At 45.3% G+C, this 22,189-nt stretch overlaps 1 protein-coding gene across 1 annotated transcript; it reads right to left on the bottom strand.

The window, feature by feature from the left end:
- Window positions 1-8,632: 8,632 nt before the first annotated feature.
- LOC122731573 (membrane-spanning 4-domains subfamily A member 6A-like) lies at window positions 8,633-21,007 on the bottom strand. The gene is made up of 7 exons (XM_043971771.1): window positions 20,877-21,007; window positions 18,215-18,377; window positions 15,993-16,127; window positions 12,918-12,974; window positions 12,377-12,589; window positions 9,502-9,603; window positions 8,633-9,251 (listed from the first exon to the last, which is right to left on the bottom strand). Exons 2-7 carry the CDS (start codon window positions 18,359-18,361, stop codon window positions 9,156-9,158), a joined length of 750 nt encoding a protein of 249 aa, XP_043827706.1. The 5' UTR covers window positions 18,362-18,377; window positions 20,877-21,007; the 3' UTR covers window positions 8,633-9,155.
- Between the last annotated feature and the right edge of the window lie 1,182 nt (window positions 21,008-22,189).

The following is a 22,189-nucleotide window of genomic DNA, read 5'->3' as shown; positions in this document are numbered from 1 at the left end:
TGGAGTCAGGAAGTACTGAGTTCTGATCTTTGGCACACTTAATAGCTGCAAGTCACTTAACTTCTGTTTGCCTCAGTTTCCTCATTTCTAAAATGAGGATAATAATAGTATCTACCTCACAGGATTGTTATGAAGATCAAGTGAGATGATATTTATAAAATGCTTAGCACAGTGTCTGGCACATAGTCAATGTTATAAAAATGTCAGCTATTATTATCTTTCTTGGCGCCTCAGTTTACCCAGTCACAAAATGTGAAGGTTAAACTAGATGATCTCCAAGACCCCTCCCTGCTCTAAATCTATGATCCAATGAAGTTTTTACTGAGGTGGGATGAGAGGTAGGAGAATGCCAAGGATAAAGTCCAAGGTCCCAGAAGACTCTATAAACCTGTAAGATTTTAGTTGGGACTTAAAAGAAGCCAGGGTTAGAGTAGTTAGAGCAGGAGAGGGAGAGCCTTCCAGACACAAGGAGAGCCAGAGAGCCTGGAGCCAAGAGATGCATGAAGTATCTTCAGCCTTGAGGCCAGTGTCATATTGGGGAGTAAGGTGTGGAAAGGGAAGAGGAGCCAGCTTGTGAAGGTCTTGGAACACCAAGGTGAGAAAATAATTATTAATAATTAATTTCTTGAGGGACCCAGAAATCAGTTTCTCACTCCCCCCTTGGCCTCCTCTCCCCCTTCAGAAAGTCCAGTTCTTGAGAAACTTCAGCAAATCTTATTGGGGACAAACTCAAGGGAACAAAAGAAATGGAGACAGACTCTTTCTTCTAGCTCAGTGAAGGACTGAGGGAATCAAACCACACCTAGATCATGGACTTTGCTTTAAGCAACTTGAAGGAGGGTCTTTTCCCTAATGTCATCTGTAGAGTTCATTTTCATTTAGACCACCTTCAAATCACGTCAACCAATGGAATTGAATGATGTTAACCAATTAGCTTTGATCAATGTATAATGACCCACCTCTATCAAAAGAGGATCAAAACCCTGGGAAGAGGCCAGAAGTGCTCTTGGCTCTCTGGCTTGTAGGTCTTTTGAACAACTCTCTTAGGTCTCCTTGACACCATGTGCTGTCTCTTGGGGAGACAGCATGGATTTGGGGGGACTTTTCTCCTGCTCACGCTATCTGTCATGCTGTAGCTTTCTCTCTGTTTTCTTTACCACTCAGCCTGAGACCATGAAAAGTTAGGGAGACTCATGGTCACATGTCAAGGTCACACTGATAAATGGCAGAGTCAAAATTGGACCACAGGTCCTCTGACTTCTAATTTAGCCCCTTTCCTGCACCAACTAAGTTGTGCTGTTGCCAGGCCAGCCCATTTGGAAAGCAAAGTTGGGGCTTTTTTATTCTTTTTTACACAGCTTTTTTATTGTTAGCTTTTGCTTTTATATTTATTCAATTTCCCTAGATTTCTTCCCCTAATCTCCTCCCAAAGAGCTGTCCTTTATTACCAAAATAAATAAATAAATGGATTGTTGGATCAATGAATGAACAAACAAATGAACAAATAAACAAGAAAAGAGAAAAAAATGAGCAAACCCAACCAATGTAATAAAAAATATGCCATGATGTGCAATATTCCACACCTGCAGGTGCTGACCTCTATAGAGGAAGTGGGAGATATTTTCTCATGTCTCTTGTCAGATCTGTTCTCTATAATTTTGCAATATTCAGCTTTGCTCGTGCTGTGGTAGACTTTCTGCAATTGAAAATGGATGTTGCGAATGAAAATGAATGTTGCAAAATTACAAAGAACAAGCGTGGAATGTAAGAAGAGGCCTTCCTAAAGTGTTGGTCTGACCATGCCACCCTCCTACTCAAATAAACTCCAGCAGCTCCTAATTGCCTCCAGGATCCAATGCAAAGTTCTGTCTGGTATCCAAAGCCCTTCATAACCTGGCCTCTCAGCCCTTTCCAGTGTTCTTTCTTTTCTTTCTTTCTTTTTTTTTTTTGGTGGGGCAATGAGGGTTAAGTGACTTGCCCAAGGTCACACAGCTAGTAAGTGTCAAGTGTTTGAGGCCGGATTTGAACTCAGGTCCTCCTGATTCTAGTGCCGGTGCTTTATCCACTGTGCCACCTAGCTGCCCCCTTTTCCAGTGTTCTTAGACCTTATTCCCATCACCTACTCTTTGATCCATTAATGCCAGGCTGTTGTTCCAAGAACTAGATACCCTTCTTCTCACCTTAGGGCCTCTTCTTTGGCAGTCTCCCCCTTTATCTCCACCTCCTGGTTTCCTTCAGGTCTCACCTAAAATCCCACCTTCTACATGGAGCCTTCCCCAACCCCTCTTAATTCCAGAGCCTCCCCTCTGTTAATTCCTATTTATCCTGTATAAAGCTTGTTTTTACATAGTACTTTGCATGTTATCTCCCCCCTCCCATTAGATTTTTAGCTCCCTGAGAGCAAGGACTGTCTTTTTTTTTTTTCCTTTTTTGCATCTCCAGCACTTGGCAAAGAGCCTGACACATAGCAGACATTTAACAAATGTTTATTGAGTGACTAATTGACTGACAAAAATGAGAAGACACTTCTCACCTAAAACACCTTTGCAAAGGTAGGTCTACAGACCTGTGACCCTGCATATATTTTGAAATTTTTTGACTGTATTGATAGGTTTTCCTGTTGTTTTTTCTTCATCCTCTTTTTCTCTTTTAAAAACCGTTATGGGGCAGCTAGATGGCGCAGTGGATAGAGCACCAGCCATGGAGTCAGGAGTACCTGAGTTCAGATCCGGCCTCAGACACTTAACACTTACTAGCTGTGTGACCCTGGGCAAGTCACTTAACCCCAATTGCCTCACTCAAAACAAAAACAAAACAAAAACAAAAACAAAAAAAACCCTATTATATAGGGGGCAGCTAGGTGGCGCAGTGGATAGAGCACCGGCCCTGGATTCAGGAGGACCTGAGTTCAAATCTGGCCTCAGACACTTAACACTTACTAGCTGTATGACCCTAGGCAAGTCACTTAACCCCAGCCTCACCAAAACAAACAAACAAACAAACAAAAAAACCTGTTATATAGATGGTTCTTTGGAAGAGTGAAGGGGAATAATATGGGAGAAATTTAGATGATGTAAAACATAACAATTAAATTTAGTTTTTAAAATAAAAATAAATTTTTTTCTATTGGTAGAATCATTGTGCACATTGGTTTCCTGGCTTTGTTTACTTCATTCTGCATTTCATTCATAAGGCCTTTTTCATGTTTCTCTGTCCCGCAATTTATCAATTCTCTAATAGATGGATAGGTACTTTGTTTCTAATTCTTTGCTACCAATAAATCAATGAAACCAAAACACTATTTTCAATATTTTGTTGTAAATGGAACCTTTCTCTTTTGTCAATGACCTCCTTGGGGTATAAGCCTAATGAGGATCTCTGATCAAAAGGTATGGATATTCGAGTCATTTTATTTGTATGTCTTTCTAGAACGGATGTACCCATTCACAGCTCCACCAACAATGCATTAGGGTGGTTCCCAGACATTTTCTGCCCTTTGGGATGACTTCTACCCTCTCTAACAAATCTGCCCTCAGGATTCCTATTGGAAAAGGTGAGGGCTGTTGTCCTCTCCCCAACTCACTCACTTCATTTTTGAGCTGAACAGAAAAATGGCCCCTCACTATGCATTTAGTGGTCCTTTTCTTAGCAGCAATGAAAAGGGACCCAGAGAGGATGAACTGTTACTGTGAGAAGGAATATCTTAGGGCCTGAAAGTCCCCTTCCCATCCCTATCAAGCTCCCTTTCATCCAGCTTCTCCTAGCAGGTCTACCGCCTCCCATCCCTGCAAGTTCGTAACTTGTGATGGGCTCACTCAGACAGTAGAACACTGAACCCGCTGGAGAGCCAGTCTGGCTACAGCCTCTAAGCAAAAAGTGAAATAGAGCAAGGGAAACAGGAAAGCCTGTGCTGGGGGGTCTTCCCCTGCAGAGTGGCAGATGCAGCCAATAACCAGAAAGGAGGAACTTAGGATAGTCACGAACTCAATCTGGGGTTTGTAAAGTTAAAAACAATCCATTTTTTGAAAACAATGTTTCAGTGTAACTGCTTTCTTTTGTAACCTTATGCATTTTATTTTAGACCTTTCAAAACATGATTCTGAAGACTTCAGAGGCTTCACTAGACTGCCCCAGAAGTCCCTGATATTCCAAAGGTCACGATCTCCTTATTTAGATGATCCAAAGCTGTGATGAAGCTTTTTTTTTCCTTCATCAAATAGCTAACATTTATAAAAATGTGTGAAGACTCAGTACAGTGCTTAGGACATAATAAGCACTGTTGTCGTTTGTTAGTTGTTGTTGCTATATAGCACTTACTTTGTGTCCAGGACAGTGCTAAGCACTTTACAATTATTATCTCATTAGATTCTTACCCTGTAAGATAGATGATATTATTATCCTCATCTTACAGCTGAGGAAACTGAGGCAGGCAGAAGTCAAGTAACTTGCCCCAGGTCACACAGTCACTGTCCGAGGCTAAATTTGAACTCAGTTCTTCCTGATTCCAGGCTCAGTGGTCTTATCCACTGGGCTGCCCCACCTATGATTTGGATTCATGAGGGGAGCATAAATACCAACTTATTCAGATCCACAACTCATTTGGACCTCAGCCTCTTTGAGACTTGCCTGGGTCATTAAGGAACTTGTCAGGCTCCCACAGCCAATTTGTTTCAGAGACAGGATTTGATCTAGGTTTCTCGGTACTCTATCCACGCTGTCTCCCACTATGCTGGGCTAAATGGGGCAACTGATACGGCAAAGAAGAGCTTGAGATCTCATAGACTGGTTATTTCCAGTGCTGTGGGATCTGATGATCATGGCACACCCAGCCAGAAGAAAGTGGGAAAGGGCAGGTGCCCTTGCTTGTTGCTTGTTGTATGGATGGATGGATGAACCCATAACTAGAGATGACGTTCTGCTGTAACTGAAGGAGTACAGATACCATATCTAGGATCCTGTAGGATCCTGGATCTAGAACTAGGGAAGACCTCAGATGGATCTTTTTCCCAATCCCAAGGAGTCACTATAGGAAATAATACCAGGATAGCAAGCAAAGGAAATGAGGTCCATCTTAACGAGGAGGCAGCCTTCCAGCTCATTATACCTAGAGCTTCACAAACAGATGCTAGACCCTGATCCTCAGTGGAATCTTTCCAGTCTGAGAAGAACTTAGTCAACCGGACTTGTTGTAAAGGCCTGGGGCGGGGGGGTTAGAGTAACATTCAATGTCAGGGACCATCCCCCTGATGCAAGGAAAAGACGTGTGCAGAATTCTTAACTGGGAGGAGAGAGAGGAAAAGCTTCCTGGTGTGTGTGTGGCTGAAATCAAATAGTACCTAAAAAGGGGAAGTTGGGCAGGTGCTTCCGGACTGAAAGAAGATGAGAAAGAATATTCAAGTTAAGCTGTTTAATGGAAAATGGGGGGAGGGGGGAAGAGAGTGGGGGGATGTGTGAGGGTATGAGGGTGTATGACAGGGGGTGGGGGTGGGGGGTGATGGTATGTGGTGGGGGTGGCAGGGTATGGGGGTGGGAATGTGGAAGAGTGTTGGGGTTAGGGAGTGAGCAGGGAGATTAGATTTTTATTGTGTAAAAGGCATGGCCACGGATTCAAGCAGAAATTGGGAGATTTTCAGGACAGAACACCCCCATAGCATGGTCTTCTACGACACTGTACCCCAAAACTAGCAAAAGCGCACCGTGGGCTTGCGCTGCTGGGCACAAACTTACAAAGCTATTGAACTAGTTCTGTGATCAACAATTGTTGCAATATGAAAACAAGAAACTGGGTTTAACTTGATGGGTCCCCCTCTTCTTTCTGATACTCCCCCTTCCTCTAGGTTTTCAGGAAACCGCTCTCCTCATTCTCCTCCCTCTCAGACACTCCTCAGTCCTCCTTGCTGGAGCCTCCCCCAAATCACACCCACTTACTAGGGTTCTGTCCAGGCCCTCTTCTCTTCTCCCTCCGTCCTACTTCCCTCATCAGCTTCCTTGGATTTAATGACCCTCTCTATCCTAACAACTCTCAGATCTACCCTTCCGGCCCCAGTCTCTCACCTCCCACTGCGTTGCTGACATCTCGAGCTAGATGTCCAGTGGACATCTTAAACTCAGTATGTCCAATAATGAACTCATGATCTTTCCCCCTAAACCATCTTCCCTGTCTCTGAGCTTCCATTTACTATAAAAAACAAAAACAAAACACACCATTTTTTTCTTATCCCTTAGGCAGAAACCTAGGTGTCCTCGTTAACTACTCACTATCTCTCCCACCTTCCCCCCACCTGTTAAGGGTTAAAATTCTAGCTAAACTGTCTAAAATATCTAATGAGTGGTCGCCAATAAATTATAAGCTTTAGCAAGAGTTAGACTTTTAAGCATTTATTAAGGAGAATAAGAATTTGGTAAAGAGAGAGAGAAAGGCCTAGATTCCTATCTATTAAAGGGAGAGCACATTTTTAGCTCCCTTCTCCGCCAGAGTCCAGAGGAAAGAGCGCGAGACTGAGCGCCAGTCTCTTCCTTCCTCCTCCCACGTCACTAGCCCGCGTCACTTCCTGACTCCTGGTCTTGCCCTCAAAGACCTTCCCTTCATGGGCAGAACTCCTCTACAGTAAGTATCCAGCAGGTGGCGTTATTCCAATCGTTACACACCCATATGCCATCTGTTGCCAAAGAGTCCTCCTGTTGCAACATCCCTCCAATACTCCCCTTATCTCCTCTCATACCACCCTGGTGCAGGTCCTTATTACTTCACACCTGAACTATTGCAGTAGCTGCTCACGGGTCCGCCTGCCTGAAGTCTCTCCCCACTCCAACCCAGCCTCCTCCATTCAGCAACTAAAGTCATTTCCCTAAGTGCAGGTCTGACAACATCATCCCCCTACTCAGTGAACTCCAGTGGCCCCTATACCAATGAAGCTACAAGTCTAGTCTTCCCCGTATCTATCTAAATGTAGATTCATGCATGAACATGTATGTACACACATGTACAACATATATTCATAGCATTGTGTGCATGTTTGTCGATGGTTTGGGGTTGGGGCAGAACTCTGATTTCATCCTTGTGAACAGCTCAAGGTATGGAAACACCTTCCACTCTAGCAGCAGTTCTTCTGAGGGAGTTACTAGTTCACTGAGCCGGTAAATGACTCACCCAGGGTGACAAAGTCAGGATGTGTCACAGGTCAGACAAGTACACATATCTTCCCAACTCCATAGTTGGCCCTCTCCCCACCATCCCCATGCCATCTCTCACTCTGCATGCAGTAGGTACATAATAAATGCTCACAGGTACTTCTGACTCTGACCATGTTCAAGTGAGCCCTGCCTGAAGCTTTGTTCTGGCTCCCTCTTTCTTTAACCTATGCCATATCACCAATATAACCCACGTCCCCAATAGCCAGGACAGAGAGTGACTCTTTGTGGACGCCACGGAGCTAGGAGGGCTTGCGAGGCACCAGGTGTAAATGGTGTTCCCTGAGCAAGAGGTCCTAGAGTCGGGTAAGACAAGAAATTCCAAAGCATCCCTATTTACTTCGGAAAAGATGCTTCCTATACTGTGCATACCCTTTGACCCAGTAATATTGTGAAGTTTAAAATCTAACTGTGATGTCTAAAACTCTAATGTGTGGTCACCTCAAATTAGGTTCTTATAGCACCATTCTTTGGGCATTAAGCATTTATTAAAGTATTTGGACGTTAGTAAAGTGAACACGTGGAGTTCAGGAAGAAAAAGCCAAGCTCCCTGGACCCGCTACTCCTTCCTCAACGTCCCACAGAAAGAAAGGCCCCCTACTCCTTGAGCCAAAGCTCCCTGCAGTACCGCCCTGGTGCAGTCCCCACACACAGCTCCAAGCTAATTAGGGGGGGTAGCATTGATTGGCATGACTTACAGGCAGTTCTATGAATAGATGTAACCGTTCTATGGTCGGTGTTTGCAAAGTGGCCTCTCTCTCTCTCTCTCTCTCTCTCTCTCTCTCTCTCTCTCACCTCCTCCTATCTGCTTCATGTCTATCTTTCCCCCATTCATCCCTCTCTACTTTACCTGACCTCCTTCCATTTCCCTGCTCACTTTCCCTTTTGTCCCTTTCCTGACTGTGGTTTTGTTGCCCCCTGGGAGCCACAAGGAGAAGCTTTTGGGACCTAGGAGGGCGCCAAGCTTAGGTAGAGGTGGCAGAATTCCCTCTTGGGGCAGAATTTTTCAGAGGAAACAAAGTTTACTCCAACTCTGACATCCCTTTGCCGGGTCGCAAACCTTCCCAGTTCAGAGGGGTGAGACTAGAAGGAGCCCATAAATATCAGCCTCTGGAAGCAGTCACTCCTGAAACAGCAGGGACCCATATTCCATTATCTGTGTGCTCAGAGGGGTGGACGCAGATCCCAGGCAGCAAGAGGAACTAGGGAGGGCCAATAGGGAAGAGAGCAAAGGACCCCTTTGTGACCTTTTTGCCCAAGGAGAGCTGCCAATATTAACCTTAGATCCCTGCTCTTCCTTATTTTGAAGTCCGGAAGGATGTGCCTCTTTCTCTTCCATAGATATGTCTGGCCCCGGGTTTTCCTAAACCTGGTTTCCAAGGACCCTGTGGTTTCCTATTCCTTTAAAAACACAATGGAGAAGCAATGCAGGAAACAAGGCTTAGAGGTCAAAAAAGGAATTTATTAGTGAGCAGATTGCACCAGCATTGCCCTGATATAACTCAAAGCCTCATGCTCTTTGCATAGATACAGGCAAAGTGAACGTGGGAAACATCCCAGCCCTGGCAAGAGACTGGGGCCTCGGCTCTCTAGCCCAAACCTATGGGCAGTGAAGGGTGACTGTAAAAAGGAAATGATGTGACTCTGTTTCACCCAAAGTAGCAGCATGGAGTCCACAGCTCACCTGACAGCAGAGGGGGAGGGGGAGGGAAGGGGAGAAGGGGGCAGTTTGCAACCTGGGAAAATGCTCCCCAGAGATACTGGAAACCCTCCATGAAGTTGAGGCCAAGGACAGACCCATAAGGAAGAAAGAAATTGACTTTAAAAGGAGCAAACATTTGCTGCCTCTCCCAATGAATCAGAAGTTTTCAGGAGCTTGAATCACACTTGTCTTGGGCCTTGGCTCTCTCAGTGATGGTGACGATGACCTCCAGAGCTCACAGAAGGATTTAAGGCATCATCTTCTAAGGAGAGGCCCCCAGTTGTTCGTAGGCAGGGTCATAAAGATTGGTCCTTAAGTTGGAATTGATATGGTGACCATGTGGGAGGAAGAGGACGCTCTAGAAACAGTCAAAAGGAACCGAGTTAGACACGTCCTCCCTGCCACCCACCAGTCCTCTGAGACTCCTGCCCTGATACCACAACTGTTCGTTTCAACAAGGACCTCCCCACAGTAGCTGCAGCTTCCCTTGTCCATTGGGACCCATCGGGTGCTTCCCTCCCCACCGCCTTCCATCTGGACCCAAAAACAGAAATCAGCCAGCCTCTCCCAGAGAACCCCTGCCCGGCTGTGGTGGGTGAGTCACTCACCCCACTAGAGTCCACTGAAAGTCTCCTCCAATCAAAGATGGCTGCAAACAGAGCGACACAAAGCTCCAGCGCAGTGAAGATTAGCATCACAGACACGGTCCCCTGCAAACACAGGAAGGAGAGTTGGGGATCTGAGCCTGTCTTGAAACAAGCTGGCTTTCGGGTCTCCTTGGACAATGGCGCTGCGGCCAGACGTCACAGGCAATTCTAATAGAGAGAGGTCAGCTTCATCATCCGCCCAAGGGTCATGGACTTCCAGAGAGCAAAGCCAAGGCACCAGTGGGCTGCTAAGTAAGCAGCCCTCAGTGCAGAGGGCACGAGGATTGGCCGTGCCCCCCTTATCTTCCGTTCATTTTCCATCAGTCGGATATACAGCCAAGGCTTTGGGCTATTCACAACTGTATTCACTGCCCCAGTGGGCACAGACTTGGAACTGTGGGTCTCCTTAGAGATAGGCATGGCATCAGTCGACTTTGGGGCACGAATGGCTTCTTCATGCTTGTTTATACTGGCAAACCAATAAAAGAGTATAGAGGAGAGGATGATGAATGTGGATGTATTCACAGAAAGCCTAGAATATGATCCCAGGAAGGAAGATCTCTACTAGTGGAGAAAACACATCAGCCGTGTCTAAGGGAAGTTTCAATAGCTAAGTCCTGGGGAGCTCGAGGTTGTCAAGGCTTGGCATAGTTATGTGGTAAGACTTCTTTCCTCCCTTCCTCCTATCACTAATCACAGCATTTGGCAGCCCCTCGACTCTGTTGAAGGCATTGCAAGCTGGGGGCTGTATGTGGGCCCCTGGCTGGAGAGGGAGGGGGGAGAGGAGGGAAGCCTTTTCTCTTCTGTCACACCCTCCAGATAGATTTGAGGAAGTCTACAAAGAGAGAAAGCCCTTCCAGGTTCTTCACTTATCTGTACACACACGTGGGCCTAGGTAACATCGTACAATATGTTTTTTCTCACTTAGCCCACTGACACTGTACATGTTTGTGGGAGAGAGTGTCCTGCACCAATGAAGGAAATATTTTGGAACCACGGTCCTTGCTGTGTCATTTAGATAAATGACTGTGCTACGATGTAACTGAGTCTCCTGGAAGCATACCAGGCATTATCACGATTAACTACCCATGACATACCAGTAGAAGCTGAGGTAGCAGTCACCTTTGAGGGACCCAACTTATGAGATTGAGCACAAGTTGAGCAGAGGCCTAGAGAGTTGTTCCAAGAATAAAACAGCTTGTACGACTGTTCCCAGGACTGTCTGAGGAATCTAGGAGCTCCAAACCTTGGAAATTCACTGGTACACTGTGAAACTGGAGATTTTTGGACCTGGAGCTGGGGAAGGCCTTCCCAGGGTGAAGGAGCCAAGCCTGGGGGTGTGATGCATGGCCCTTTGGAACCATGATCAGACTCAGGGGAGGGGGCTTGATTAGCTCCATTTTCTTCCTTGTACTGTAGAATCCAAGTACCATAAAACAATCTGACTGGGATTTCTCTGATTCTCTTTTTTTTTTTCCATTATCTAGTCACTATATTGGGCAGCTAAGTGGTGTGGTGGATAGAATCCTGGGCCTGGAGTCAGGAAGACTCACCTTTGTGAGTTCAAATCCAACCCGTGTGACCCTGAGCAATTCACTTCACCCTGTTTGCCTCAATTTTCTCATCTGTCAAATAAGCTGGAGAAGGAAATGGCAAACCATTCCAGTGTCTTTACCAAGAAAACCTGAATGGGGTCATGGAAGTGACTGAAACAACTGAGCAACAAAAGTCACTGTACTCTATGAACTCCTTATCACACATCTCAGCTGATTAGCAGTCATGCCAAATAGCTGATAGCTCTTAGATTGAGAGTAGGCTAGACCTAGGTTCAAATCCTGACTCTTGGGGGCAGCTGGGTAGTGCAGTGGATAAAGCACCAGCACTGGATTCGGTAGGACCTGAGTTCAAATCCGGCCTCAGACACTTGACACTTAGTAGCTGCGTGACCCTGGGCAAGTCACTTAACTCTCACTGCCCCCCCCCCAAAAAAAGTCCTGCCTTTGATCTTTAATGATGGCCTGTGGGCAAGTGGATGAACTATCTGTGCTTTAGTCTCCTTATCTTATATTGTTGTTTCAGTCATGTGAGACCCTTCATGACCCCATTAGGGGTTTTCTTGGCAGACCTATGGGAGTGGTCTGCCATTTCCTTCTCCAGCTCATTTTATAGATAAGGAAACTGAGGAAAACAGGGTTAAGTGACTTGTCTAGGGTCACACAGCTAGGAAGTATCTCAGGCTGGATTTGAACTCAGGAAGAAGACTCTATCTCCTCCGCCACTTATTAGATGGGATAATGATATCTATTTCATGTGTTTCTTAGGAGATTCAAATATGATCAAGAATGGAAAGTGCTGGGTAAGCTGAGGTAGTGTCTAATTCAGATTTATTGACCTGTAGTATCATTGTTGTGAAAAAACAAACAAAACAGAACAGAACCAAAAAACGGGCTTTGCCAGGCCAGAACAGCAACTTATTGTCTTCCAGAATTACTAGGGACACTGAAGACTTGAGTGACCCTCTCACCCTGCTACTCCCACCGATCTACATTCCTCTAGTGTGTGGCTCCTGAGTCCCAGCACAGTGGCCAGCATGCAGGAAATGCTCCGAGGTCTGGCCTATCCCATCTACCGTGCTGCCTCTTTATAGAGCAGCTCTTTATTAGTAGCTTTCCCAACCCCAGGCCTCTCTTTCCTCCCTCTTTGCAGACCCTTGAATTTTCCCCAGAACCCAATAGCCCAGAGCTCTGCCCAGCACTAGGGGCATCTTTTGGCCCCAAGAGGAAATCCAGAAATGGACAAAGAATCATTGAGAAACTTTGGCAGTGAGAATTCTTACAGTGAGAGCAGAGGCAGCCATGTGGCACATCCATGGGCTGGGATGCGGAGGGTAGTGGTAGGAATCGTCTCGTTCCTCTCCTTCTTGTGAAACCAAGGCTTGGATGCACTGAGCTAAATCCTCACCCACCTCAGGCAGGATGACAGAGAACAAGATGAGACCAGCTGTGGCCTTGATGCCGCTGATCACGTTTGCGGCCAGGCTGACGCGGTTCTGAAAGAGAAAAACCCTTGGGTTCTAGACCAACTTCTTCCACTATATTGCCGTGTCACCTTCAACAAATGACTGCCCCTCTCTGTGCTAAGTTGTAAAGCTGAGAGCGACCTTAGGAATCATTGAGCTCAAGCCTCTCACTTTATGGAAGAAGTTAGGACCTAGAAGCAGCATTCTGTGGTCGAGGTCATAGAATCCAGAACCAAACTGGGTTCCCAGGCTCCATGCACTGTACCATGTCTGGTTGGCTTGTCTGGCACAGCAGGCTGATGGGACTAGGTGGCCAGCTCTCTGGCTTGCCCCATCTTTAGATATCTATGATACTCACCAAGGTTCTCATCTTTTTCTTTTCGGATGCTATAGAGAGTGATCCAGAAATGATGAACTGTAAAGCAGAATGCAGAAGGGTGAATCCTAGGGCAATAGAGAACCACAGGCCCACCCCAAGACTTCCACTCAGCCATAGCTAAGGGACCCCTGGGGCCCTGGGGCCGGAATGGGACCCTGGGAGGTTAGACTTGGGCTGAGTTAGCCCTGCACTCCAACAGGAGAGAAAGGAGAAAGCTCCAGCCCAAGTTATGTACCATCCCAGCAACCAGAAGGGGTCTGAAGGGAAGGCCTAGATTGTGTTCAGAGGTTAGAGAATGGGCACCTTCAGGAATAGGGGGGCTTTGCCTGTGATTTAAAAAGTAAAAACATGGGGAGGAGTGGGGTCGTTAGCAAACAATATGGGGACCAAGCTGAGCACTGCAGGGGAGCAGCTCACTGGGAGCAGGAAGAGCCTGACCAAGGCCTGGGCACCACCAGAAGGACAATGGGACAGAATGAAGTGGGGAACTTGGGCCCTCATCAGTCCTTGCCCAGAAGGGAGGTTCCCATTAGGGGCCATGTCTCTGGTTTCAGGCCTCAGCAAGGCCCCCTTCCCACAGCAGCCCAAACCTCTTCCTAGGGCCCGGGGCTGACCCTGGTTAATCTTAGACTCTGAAACTTTTATTCCTAGGGCAGGCCTCTGGACCTTTCTGGGACTTGGGCCCCTTGGGCAGTATCCCCTGAAACATGGTTTTCAAAGGCAAGAAAGGATTACTAAGGACTCCAATTAGTGAAATGCATTTATCAAGATAATTAAAAAACAAATTCCTAGGCCTTAGGTGAAGAGCCCTTGCTTAAGGGACTGTGCAATCTGGTGCCAGCCTACCCTTCCAGTCTCATTCTCCTTCCTCTGAGGCAATATGGCTCGGTAGAAAGAGTGTTGAGTTTAGAGTCCAAGGACCTGGGTTCAAATCCTGCCACTGCCCCTTACTGCCTGTTTTATTTGGGGCAAACCTTAACAGATTTGTGCCTCTTTCCTCACCTGTCAAATTAATCATCTTCCTTCAAGGCCCAGCTCTCAGGTGACCTGCTCCCTGATGTCCTGCCTGATTCCCACTGCAGGCAGGGATTGGCCCTGGCCCTTCTCATATACTCAGGGACCCCTTAAGCTCCCTGAGAACAAAAACCCTCTTTGTCATCTTCCCATTACCAGCATCTCCCCCGAGGCGCTGCATATAGGAAGCATGTCATGAATACAAGTTGATCAGAATTACGTTGAGAGAGACAGAGAAACAAAACCAGGTAGCAAAGGCAGAGAGCCCTGGAGACCACACCAGAAGTTAGGCACTAATTAATTAAGGGGGCAGTAGGCAGCCACTGGGTGGTGAGCAATAGTTGAGTGTCCTGGACAAAAGAGTAGAAATAATAATAATCAATATTTTAGGGCAAAGTGTGGACTAGGCCATCAGAAGGAGGTTATGGGAGGTGGACATGAAGGCTTTATCGGCAAGGACAAAGGGCAGCTGGTGGTACAGTGGTTAGAACACTGGGAAGAAAGACTCATCTTCTTGAGTTTAAATCTGGCCCCAGACACTTACTGGCTGTATGATCCTGGTCAAGTCACTTAACCCAGTTTGCCTCTGTTTGCTCATCTATAAATGAGCTGGAGAAGAAAATGGCAAATCACTCCAGTTAGTCTGCCAAGAAAACCCCAAATGGAGTCATAAAGAGTCAGACAGGACCAAAACAACTCAACAACAAAGGGAAATGAATAGGCTTGAATATAGGAAGAAGCTGCTGGAATTAGGAAAACTTGGTAGCAAAAATGGGCAGATTTTATCTATACTCATATGAAAAAATGCTCTAGATCACTACTGAGCAGAGAAATGCGAATTAAAACAACTCTGAGGTATTTCCTCATACCTATCAGAGTGACAAATATAACAAAAATGGAAAATATGGGATGTTGGAGGGGATGTGGGAAAGCTGAGATGCTAATCCACTGTTGGTGGAGTTGTGAAAAGGTCCAACCATTTGGAGAGCAATTTGGACATATAGAACTGTGCATACCCTTTGATCCAGCAATACCACTGCTAGGTTTATATCTCAAAGACATACTGCAAAATAGAAAAAGACCTATTTATACAAAAATATTTATAGCAGCTATTTTGTGGTGGCTAAGAATTGGAAATTAAAGGAAGGCCCATCCATTGGGGAATGGCGTTGGAGTATTATTGTGCTATAAGAAATGACAAATAGGAGAATTTCAGAAAGGCCTGGAAAGACTTGTATAAACTGATGTATAGTGAAGTGAGCAGAACCGAGAGAACATTGTGCACAGAGACAGCAATATTGTTTGATGAAGAACTGTGAATAATTTAGCTATTCTCAGCAATTAAATGATCCAAGACAATCCCAAAGGACTAATGATGAAACATACCGTCCACTTCCAGAGAAAGAACTAATATTGATGGAAGACAGACTGAAGCATGCTGTTTTTCACTTTCTTTCATTTTTTCCCTTTATTCAAGTTTTCTTGTACAAAATGACTAATATGGTCATGTTTGACATAATTGAACATGTATAACCTATATCTGATTGCTTACTGCCTCAGGGAGGGGAGAGGGGAGGAAGGGAAGAGGGGATAGAATTTGGAATTCAAAACCATAAATAAAAATGTTTATTATTTTAAAAATGGCCATATTTTCTACAACCTTCATGGCTCCCCTCTCACTTAAGCAATTTAAAAAATAAAATATACCTTAATGACTGAAGAAAAGAGTGGAGGGAAGGAGAGAATTTGGAACTGAAAATAAAATACAGGTGAATAAAAAAAACTACCATATAGATTAGTTTACTTGGTTGCCTTCTGCCCAGTGTTCCCTTCCCCCAGCCCCCAGCCTCTGTCCTTCCCTGCAAAGCTCTGGATAATGAATGTCACCACTACCACTTCCTGTCAGCAATATAGAGAATGAGCCTCCTGAACAAGTACCTTCTACACGTTGGGAGAGCAGTTGAACTGAGAGATGGGTATCTTGACACCCTGCCCTCCTCCTGCATACCCAGGTGAGATCATGGAGGAGCCACTACTTACCGACACGCCACTTAAAAATGGGTAGGCAGAGCTCACGACTTTGGAATGGGAAGGTTTGAAGTGGGATGCATCATGTGGGCATGCCACAATGATCCCCACACTCAGAATCATCAGGCCAGCCATGATCTGGATGGTCTGAACAAAAAGAAAAAGAAATGGGAAGTTTTTAGGACAGATTCATCTCTCTTCCCAAGGGACAGGGAGAACCTCACCCGACAACCCACAATAAGTGAACAGAATGATTAGGTCTGGGGCTCTTAACGTGGGCTCCATGAATTGTTAAAAATCATTATTATTTATTATTTTTTTTGCAGGGAAATGAGGGTTAAGTGACTTGCCCAGGGTCACACAGCTAGTTAAGTGTCAAGTGTCTAAGGCTGGATTTGAACTCAGGTCCTCCTGAATCCAAGGCCAGTGCTTTATCCACTGTGCCACCTAGCTGCCCCTATTATTTAAATTATATTTCAATATAATGTGTATCCTTTGTAACTCTATGTGTTTTGATGTTATGAATCAAAAAACATAATACTGAGAAGGGGTCCACAGGTTTCACTAGACCACCCCAGGGGTTCATGATTTAAAAAAAAAAAGGTTCAGAAGCCTCATCCTGGGCAATTAGACAGGGCATCTGATATACTAGGAGGCTTCTCGGTGACCCACCTGAAGCCACAGCTCACTTCTGCTCTGTTACCAAATACATTCACCAGACACAACTAGCCTTCTACAAAGCCCCCAGTGCATCTGCTGCTCAGAAGCATTTACCTCCTGCAGAGATGAGTACCAGGTGGCCCAAATACCTTTCCTAAGTGGATGGGACAAAAATAGCCAAGTCTCATAGAATCTCAGGGTAGAAAAGGACCTCAACAGCCATTTGGTTCTAGCCACGCCTCAGCGAAAACAGAAAATTCCTCCTGACACATAAGTGGTAAGTGGTTATCCAACCTTTGTCTACAGACCTCCCCTCGCATTCCACTGTGATCTGGAACATCGGGCTCCCAAACAATCATGCTTAAATTGGCCCCTCTGCTGCTTCTCCCCGTGGTTCCTAGTCATGCCCTCTGAAGCCAAGCTGAAGAGGTCTAACCCCTTTTTACATCCTTTCCAATACTTGCCAACGGCTATTACAGTGTCACTAGGTTTGCTGTTCTCAAGGGATTTGGACACTACCATTTCCTTCAACTGTTCCCAGGCTCCAGTTTATCATTTACCTTCCAAGAATGTGTCACTCTGAACTGACCAGAAGACTGTAGATTTGGTCTGACCAAGGCAGAGAACAGGGCTGATATCCAGAGGTGTGCTAGTAAATGTTCGACAACCAATCCTCCAGGAGGAAAAAAAAATGTCTGCTCAAGACCCTTTGGGGTTTAATTGATCTTATTAACGTTTTCTCCATTACTTTCCTAAATCTAGATAATCAATGATACAAAAAGAACCAGTCTTCATTTAGAGTGTTTGCTAATATCCCAAGTGTAAATGCTCACAATGAAAATATAAAAAATGGCCCCCACACTGGCCAGAGGAGCTGGTTCTAGCACACCCCTCCTTGATCTCCTAAGGAAACCTTAGTTTTCAGGACTACAAGGTTATGTTTCCGTGGTACCTACCCAGCCCTAGTCAGACCACATCTGGGCTTTTGGGCTCAGCTCCATGGGCCACATACATCCAAGGCCACAGCTTTTGGGGGCCAAGGCAGCTTGGCCTCTCCCTTGTTCAGGTACTATCCCTGAGGAAGGAGATACCCATTGGGGATGTGGAGAGCAATTGTGTATTCTCATTCCTGGCCTGAGCAAAGCCAGAGAGGTGAGATGTGTGTCCCATCTGTTCTCTCGTCTGGTGAGTCACCATTTCCTGATGATGGGAGCAGGAAGGTCAATAGGAACTAAGCATTCTTACAGAACCGGAAGGCTTGCTAGTGGGGAAGGAAGAATTATGTAACTTTTCCTCAATTTCTTTCTCTGCTGGGGGCCTACATGAGGAAGTTTGGATTTTTCTTGGTAGTGCTACCCGAACCCCTGCAAAGCTGTCATCATTTTCAGCCCCATAGGCCTGCAAGTAGCAGGCTGGAGATTCCCCAAGGAAGATCTCTGCTCTTTCTCCCCTCATTCCTAATTCTTCCATTTATTACTGGCCCAACGAAAGGATCTCTAAGCCCAAAGCAGAGCTAGAACCTTGAGACGTGGTTGGCTTTCGTGAGACTCCTCTTTGAAAGAAGGGAGACTTACCCCAAGAACTTTGTACTCCTCCTTGAGCCCCTTCTTCAGGTTGTTGTTTGACTGGGGGGAAGGCCCAGGCTGTTCCATCTGGGGGATATTGATCCCATTGGGGCTTACAATCATGAACATGCCAGAGGGCACAGGTCGGGACGTCATGATGTTGTGGCTGGTGCTGGAAGGGAAAATAAGGTGTGTCAAGACACCTCTATGAACCTCAAAGACTCTGGCTTCCCACCTGGCTTCTCCCAGTGCAATCTGGGGCATCTTGCCATTTGGAAAGTGGAAGAAGAAAGCGGTGGTGATCTTGGAACCTGGTACTGTGGAGTTTCTCCCAGCCAATCCTCATACCAAATACAGAAAAGCCAACAGCCCAAGACTCCCATGGAGTTCAGGGGCAACTCACCCCAAATCTGTCCAACAGAGTTTCTCTAATCCAGGAAAACTTGGTAGCAAAAATGGGCAGATTTTATCTATAATCATATGAAAAAATGCTCTAGATCACTACTGAGCAGAGAAATGCGAATTAAAACAACTCTGAGGTATTTCCTCATACCTATCAGAGTGACAAATATAACAAAAATGGAAAATATGGGATGTTGGAGGGGATGTGGGAAAGCTGAGATGCTAATCCACTGTTGGTGGAGTTGTGAAAAGGTCCAACCATTTGGAGAGCAATTTGGACATATAGAACTGTGCATACCCTTTGATCCAGCAATACCACTGCTAGGTTTATATCTCAAAGACATACTGCAAAATAGAAAAAGACCTATTTATACAAAAATATTTATAGCAGCTATTTTGTGGTGGCTAAGAATTGGAAATTAAAGGAAGGCCCATCCATTGGAGAATGGCTAAACAAATCCCTTTTAATGTATGTACAGAAAGGATCCAGAGCATGACACAGCAGGAGGGGACTCCAGATACCACCTAGTCCAAGCTATTCTCAAAGAGACTTCTTCCATATAACATTCCTAACAAGCCGCCATCCAGCCTCCTCTCGAAGACTCTGAGGTAGGATGAACTCACTGCCTCCTCAGAGCCTGTTCCATTTCTGGTCCTCTCTAAAGGGTAGGGACATTTTTATTCCCCATGTCAAGTCAAAATCTGGACTTCGCAAATCACTCACTCCTGCTAATTATGTCCTCTGGAGCTCAGAGGAGATCAAACCAGACACAGACCCCAGCCCTTCTGCTGAGGACGCTGCCCCTACGTCACTGAGAAACCTGAGGCTTTCAACGTGAACTCCTTCTCCTCCCTTCTTCATATCCCAGACCTCATCTGTCACTCTCTCTGACAAAGCCCGGCCCTTCTCTTTGTCAAGGATCACCCCTCTCCACGTGCCCTTGATCACTCACTTTCCGATCTTCCCCAGTAGATCGCGTCCTTAATTCTGCGCTTTTTCTCTTGAACATTCACCAGCACCCTAGGTACCAGTCATAGCAAGCATCTGAAGGTTGGCAAAGTGCTTTACCAATATTAATATCATTTGATATATGAGCTAATCACAACAGCCCTGGAAGGTCTGGGCTATTATTACTCCCACTTTACAGATGAGGAAAATGAGACAGACAGAGGTTGTGACTTGGTTAGAGTCTCACAGATAGTGTCTCTGAGGCAACATGACAACTCATGTCTTCTTGCCTCCAGGTTCTCCAAGCTCTGTTCACTGTGCTAACCAGGTGCCTCTACTCATTCCTTCCCTACTGACTTCAAACATAGCTAAGTCTCCTTCATGCTTAAAAAAAATACAATAAAACAAAACAAACTTCACTAGACCCTCCTATAACCTCAAGATATATGTGTGTATCTGCAGACAGAAGGACAGATAGACAGACAGACAGATAAATCTTCTCTTTCTTATACAAACTCCTTGAAAACCCTCTTTCCCCTCATTGTCTCCTTTTCTTATCTTCTCACTGTTCCAAAACTTTGAAATCTGGCTTCTGATCTCATCACTCAAAAGAAACTGTTCTCTCCAGTTACCTGTGATCAAATGACAGGATATTTGTAAAGCGCTCAGCACAGTGCTTGGCACATAGTAGGTGCTATATAAATGACGATGATCTCTGAATTGCCAAAACCTATGGTCTTTTTTTCAGTCCTCATCCTTCTCAACCTGTCTGCTGCATTTAACCTAATCTTCTTGTCTTATAGATAGGTAAGCTAAGGCTTAGGGAACCTTAAAGGTAGTCTAACTGAATCCTCTAGTTTTGTAGATGGGTAAACCGGGGCCTGGGAAGGAGGTAAAGTAACTTTCCCAAGGTCACACAGGTGTCACCATCAGAGGTGAGATTCAAACCCAGAACCTCAGAAATGGCTCTCATAAATCTTTTTCTGGACAACTGCTTGGGCTTATCTATTGTTGATCCCTTTGCTTTCCTGATCTCACAAGCATGTCATCAATCTTTTTTGTCTTTTTCTCATCTGTAAAAAAAGGGGTTCTTATTCCTTATAAAACCTTGTTCATAGAGTTACTGAGAGGATGGAATGAGATGGAATGAGAGGATCTAAGATCCTCTGTGGCTTTGGACAAGTTAGTTAACCTCTCTGAGCCTCAGTTTCCCCATCTGTGGCCTCTAAAATCTGTTCTACCTTGAAATCTATGATCCCAGGATTCCTCAGAATCCTAGGAAGGGATTCAAGTCAAGGAAAGGGGAGCCACGGTACCGACCTGTCCACTGGATGACTCTTGCTGAGTTTCTGCTGAGGAGGCCACCCTCCTCTGAGGAGCGCCGGGGCCCTGAGGGGGTGCCTCCTTCTGGGTGTTGAAGTCCTCGTGAATGAATGAACCGCCCTTTGAGGTTTTCCTGCCCCTTCCTCTATCCAGTATTTACAGTCATGCAGGATGTGATGACTGCAGCAGAAACAGCTGGTTTATGGAAAGGGTGTATGCTTCCTTCTTCTGAAGAGCAAAATTGGATGTGATAAACTCCTCAGAGGATGAACAGTGACCTCCATCTCTTGGAATGGAGCGTCATAAGATGCCCCCTCCCTTCTCTGGAAGCCAAAGCTTCAGGCAAAGTAAAGAGGATTGGACCTCTCTGCTAAGGGATTGCAACTTCATTCCTCTCCTTTGTCTGGGACTGTTTTATTGGCATTCCCAGAACCTAGCAAAGTCCCTACATTTAGTAGGTATTTAATAAATGCTTGTTTGTTTGATTGACTGACTAAGGGATGTGGGTAGTTTTTCTCCCCCTTTCAGCTAGATTTGCTGAATATTCCAGCACTTTTTTAAAACTGGGCCTTGTTAAACGTATTTTATTCCAGGTAAGGATACCATCATTCATCTTATTCATCTTATTTTCAGCCATGAGCCAGAAATCCAAATACCATTTTCTGATACCATCTTCTTAACCAGATGTTTATATTCCAAATCTTCATTCTTTTCAGAAGCCTTTGCCTTCGGATGGATGCAATAATGAAACACATCTTTTGTCCTTGATGTTTTCAGTTGTTTCTGCCAATATTTCCTAATCTTTACCACTACTTTCTAGACTATTTACGGTGGTATTATCTATTTCCACCTCAATTACCAGAAGGTTATGTTTCCCCAGTTTCACAAGTCTAGCACTCAGATACAAGTGTTACGAAGACAACATGCCTCTAATCTGTCAGTATGGGGTAGGAAAATATCTGCCTTGGAACTACTCAGAAGAGAGCCAGCCATCAGAAATGCTCATCGCCTGTCCTTCTGCTCATTCCTGGCTGACCTCTCATCTAACGGTACCTCTCCATGCTATCACTTCTTGGAAAAGAAGCTTCTCTATACAGAAATGGCCCAGTTCCTCATTTACAGAGATTTATACACAGGGAATTCAGGTTAATAATTTGTTTAACAACCAGCTTTCTGCAAGGAGGAGGAGAGGCAGGGCAGGGAGAAATGTACACAGGATACATGCATAAATATAATTGCATTACCAGCATTTTCTTCATCACTTTCTTAAGCTTAGAACATCAATGAAACTATAAACCAAGGCCTAATTT

This window comes from Dromiciops gliroides, chromosome 6 (genome assembly GCF_019393635.1).
Source record: "Dromiciops gliroides isolate mDroGli1 chromosome 6, mDroGli1.pri, whole genome shotgun sequence".
Lineage (NCBI taxonomy): Eukaryota > Metazoa > Chordata > Mammalia > Microbiotheria > Microbiotheriidae > Dromiciops > Dromiciops gliroides.
Note: the sequence above shows the minus strand (reverse complement) of the source record. Positions and strands in the feature narration are given on the sequence as shown.

What these genes read in the sequence shown, in the direction of transcription:
- LOC122731573 (XM_043971771.1), bottom strand. Translation starts at nt 18,361, where the DNA reads ATGACGTCCCGACCTGTGCCCTCTGGCATGTTCATGATTGTAAGCCCC. An exon ending in AGGAGTACAAAGTTCTTGGG is followed by an intron (nt 16,128 to 18,214) that starts GTAAGTCTCCCT and finishes CTTTTTGTTCAG; the next exon opens with ACCATCCAGATCATGGCTGG. An exon ending in TTTCAGTGGACTCTAGTGGG is followed by an intron (nt 9,252 to 9,501) that starts GTGAGTGACTCA and finishes GACTGTTTCTAG; the next exon opens with AGCGTCCTCTTCCTCCCACA.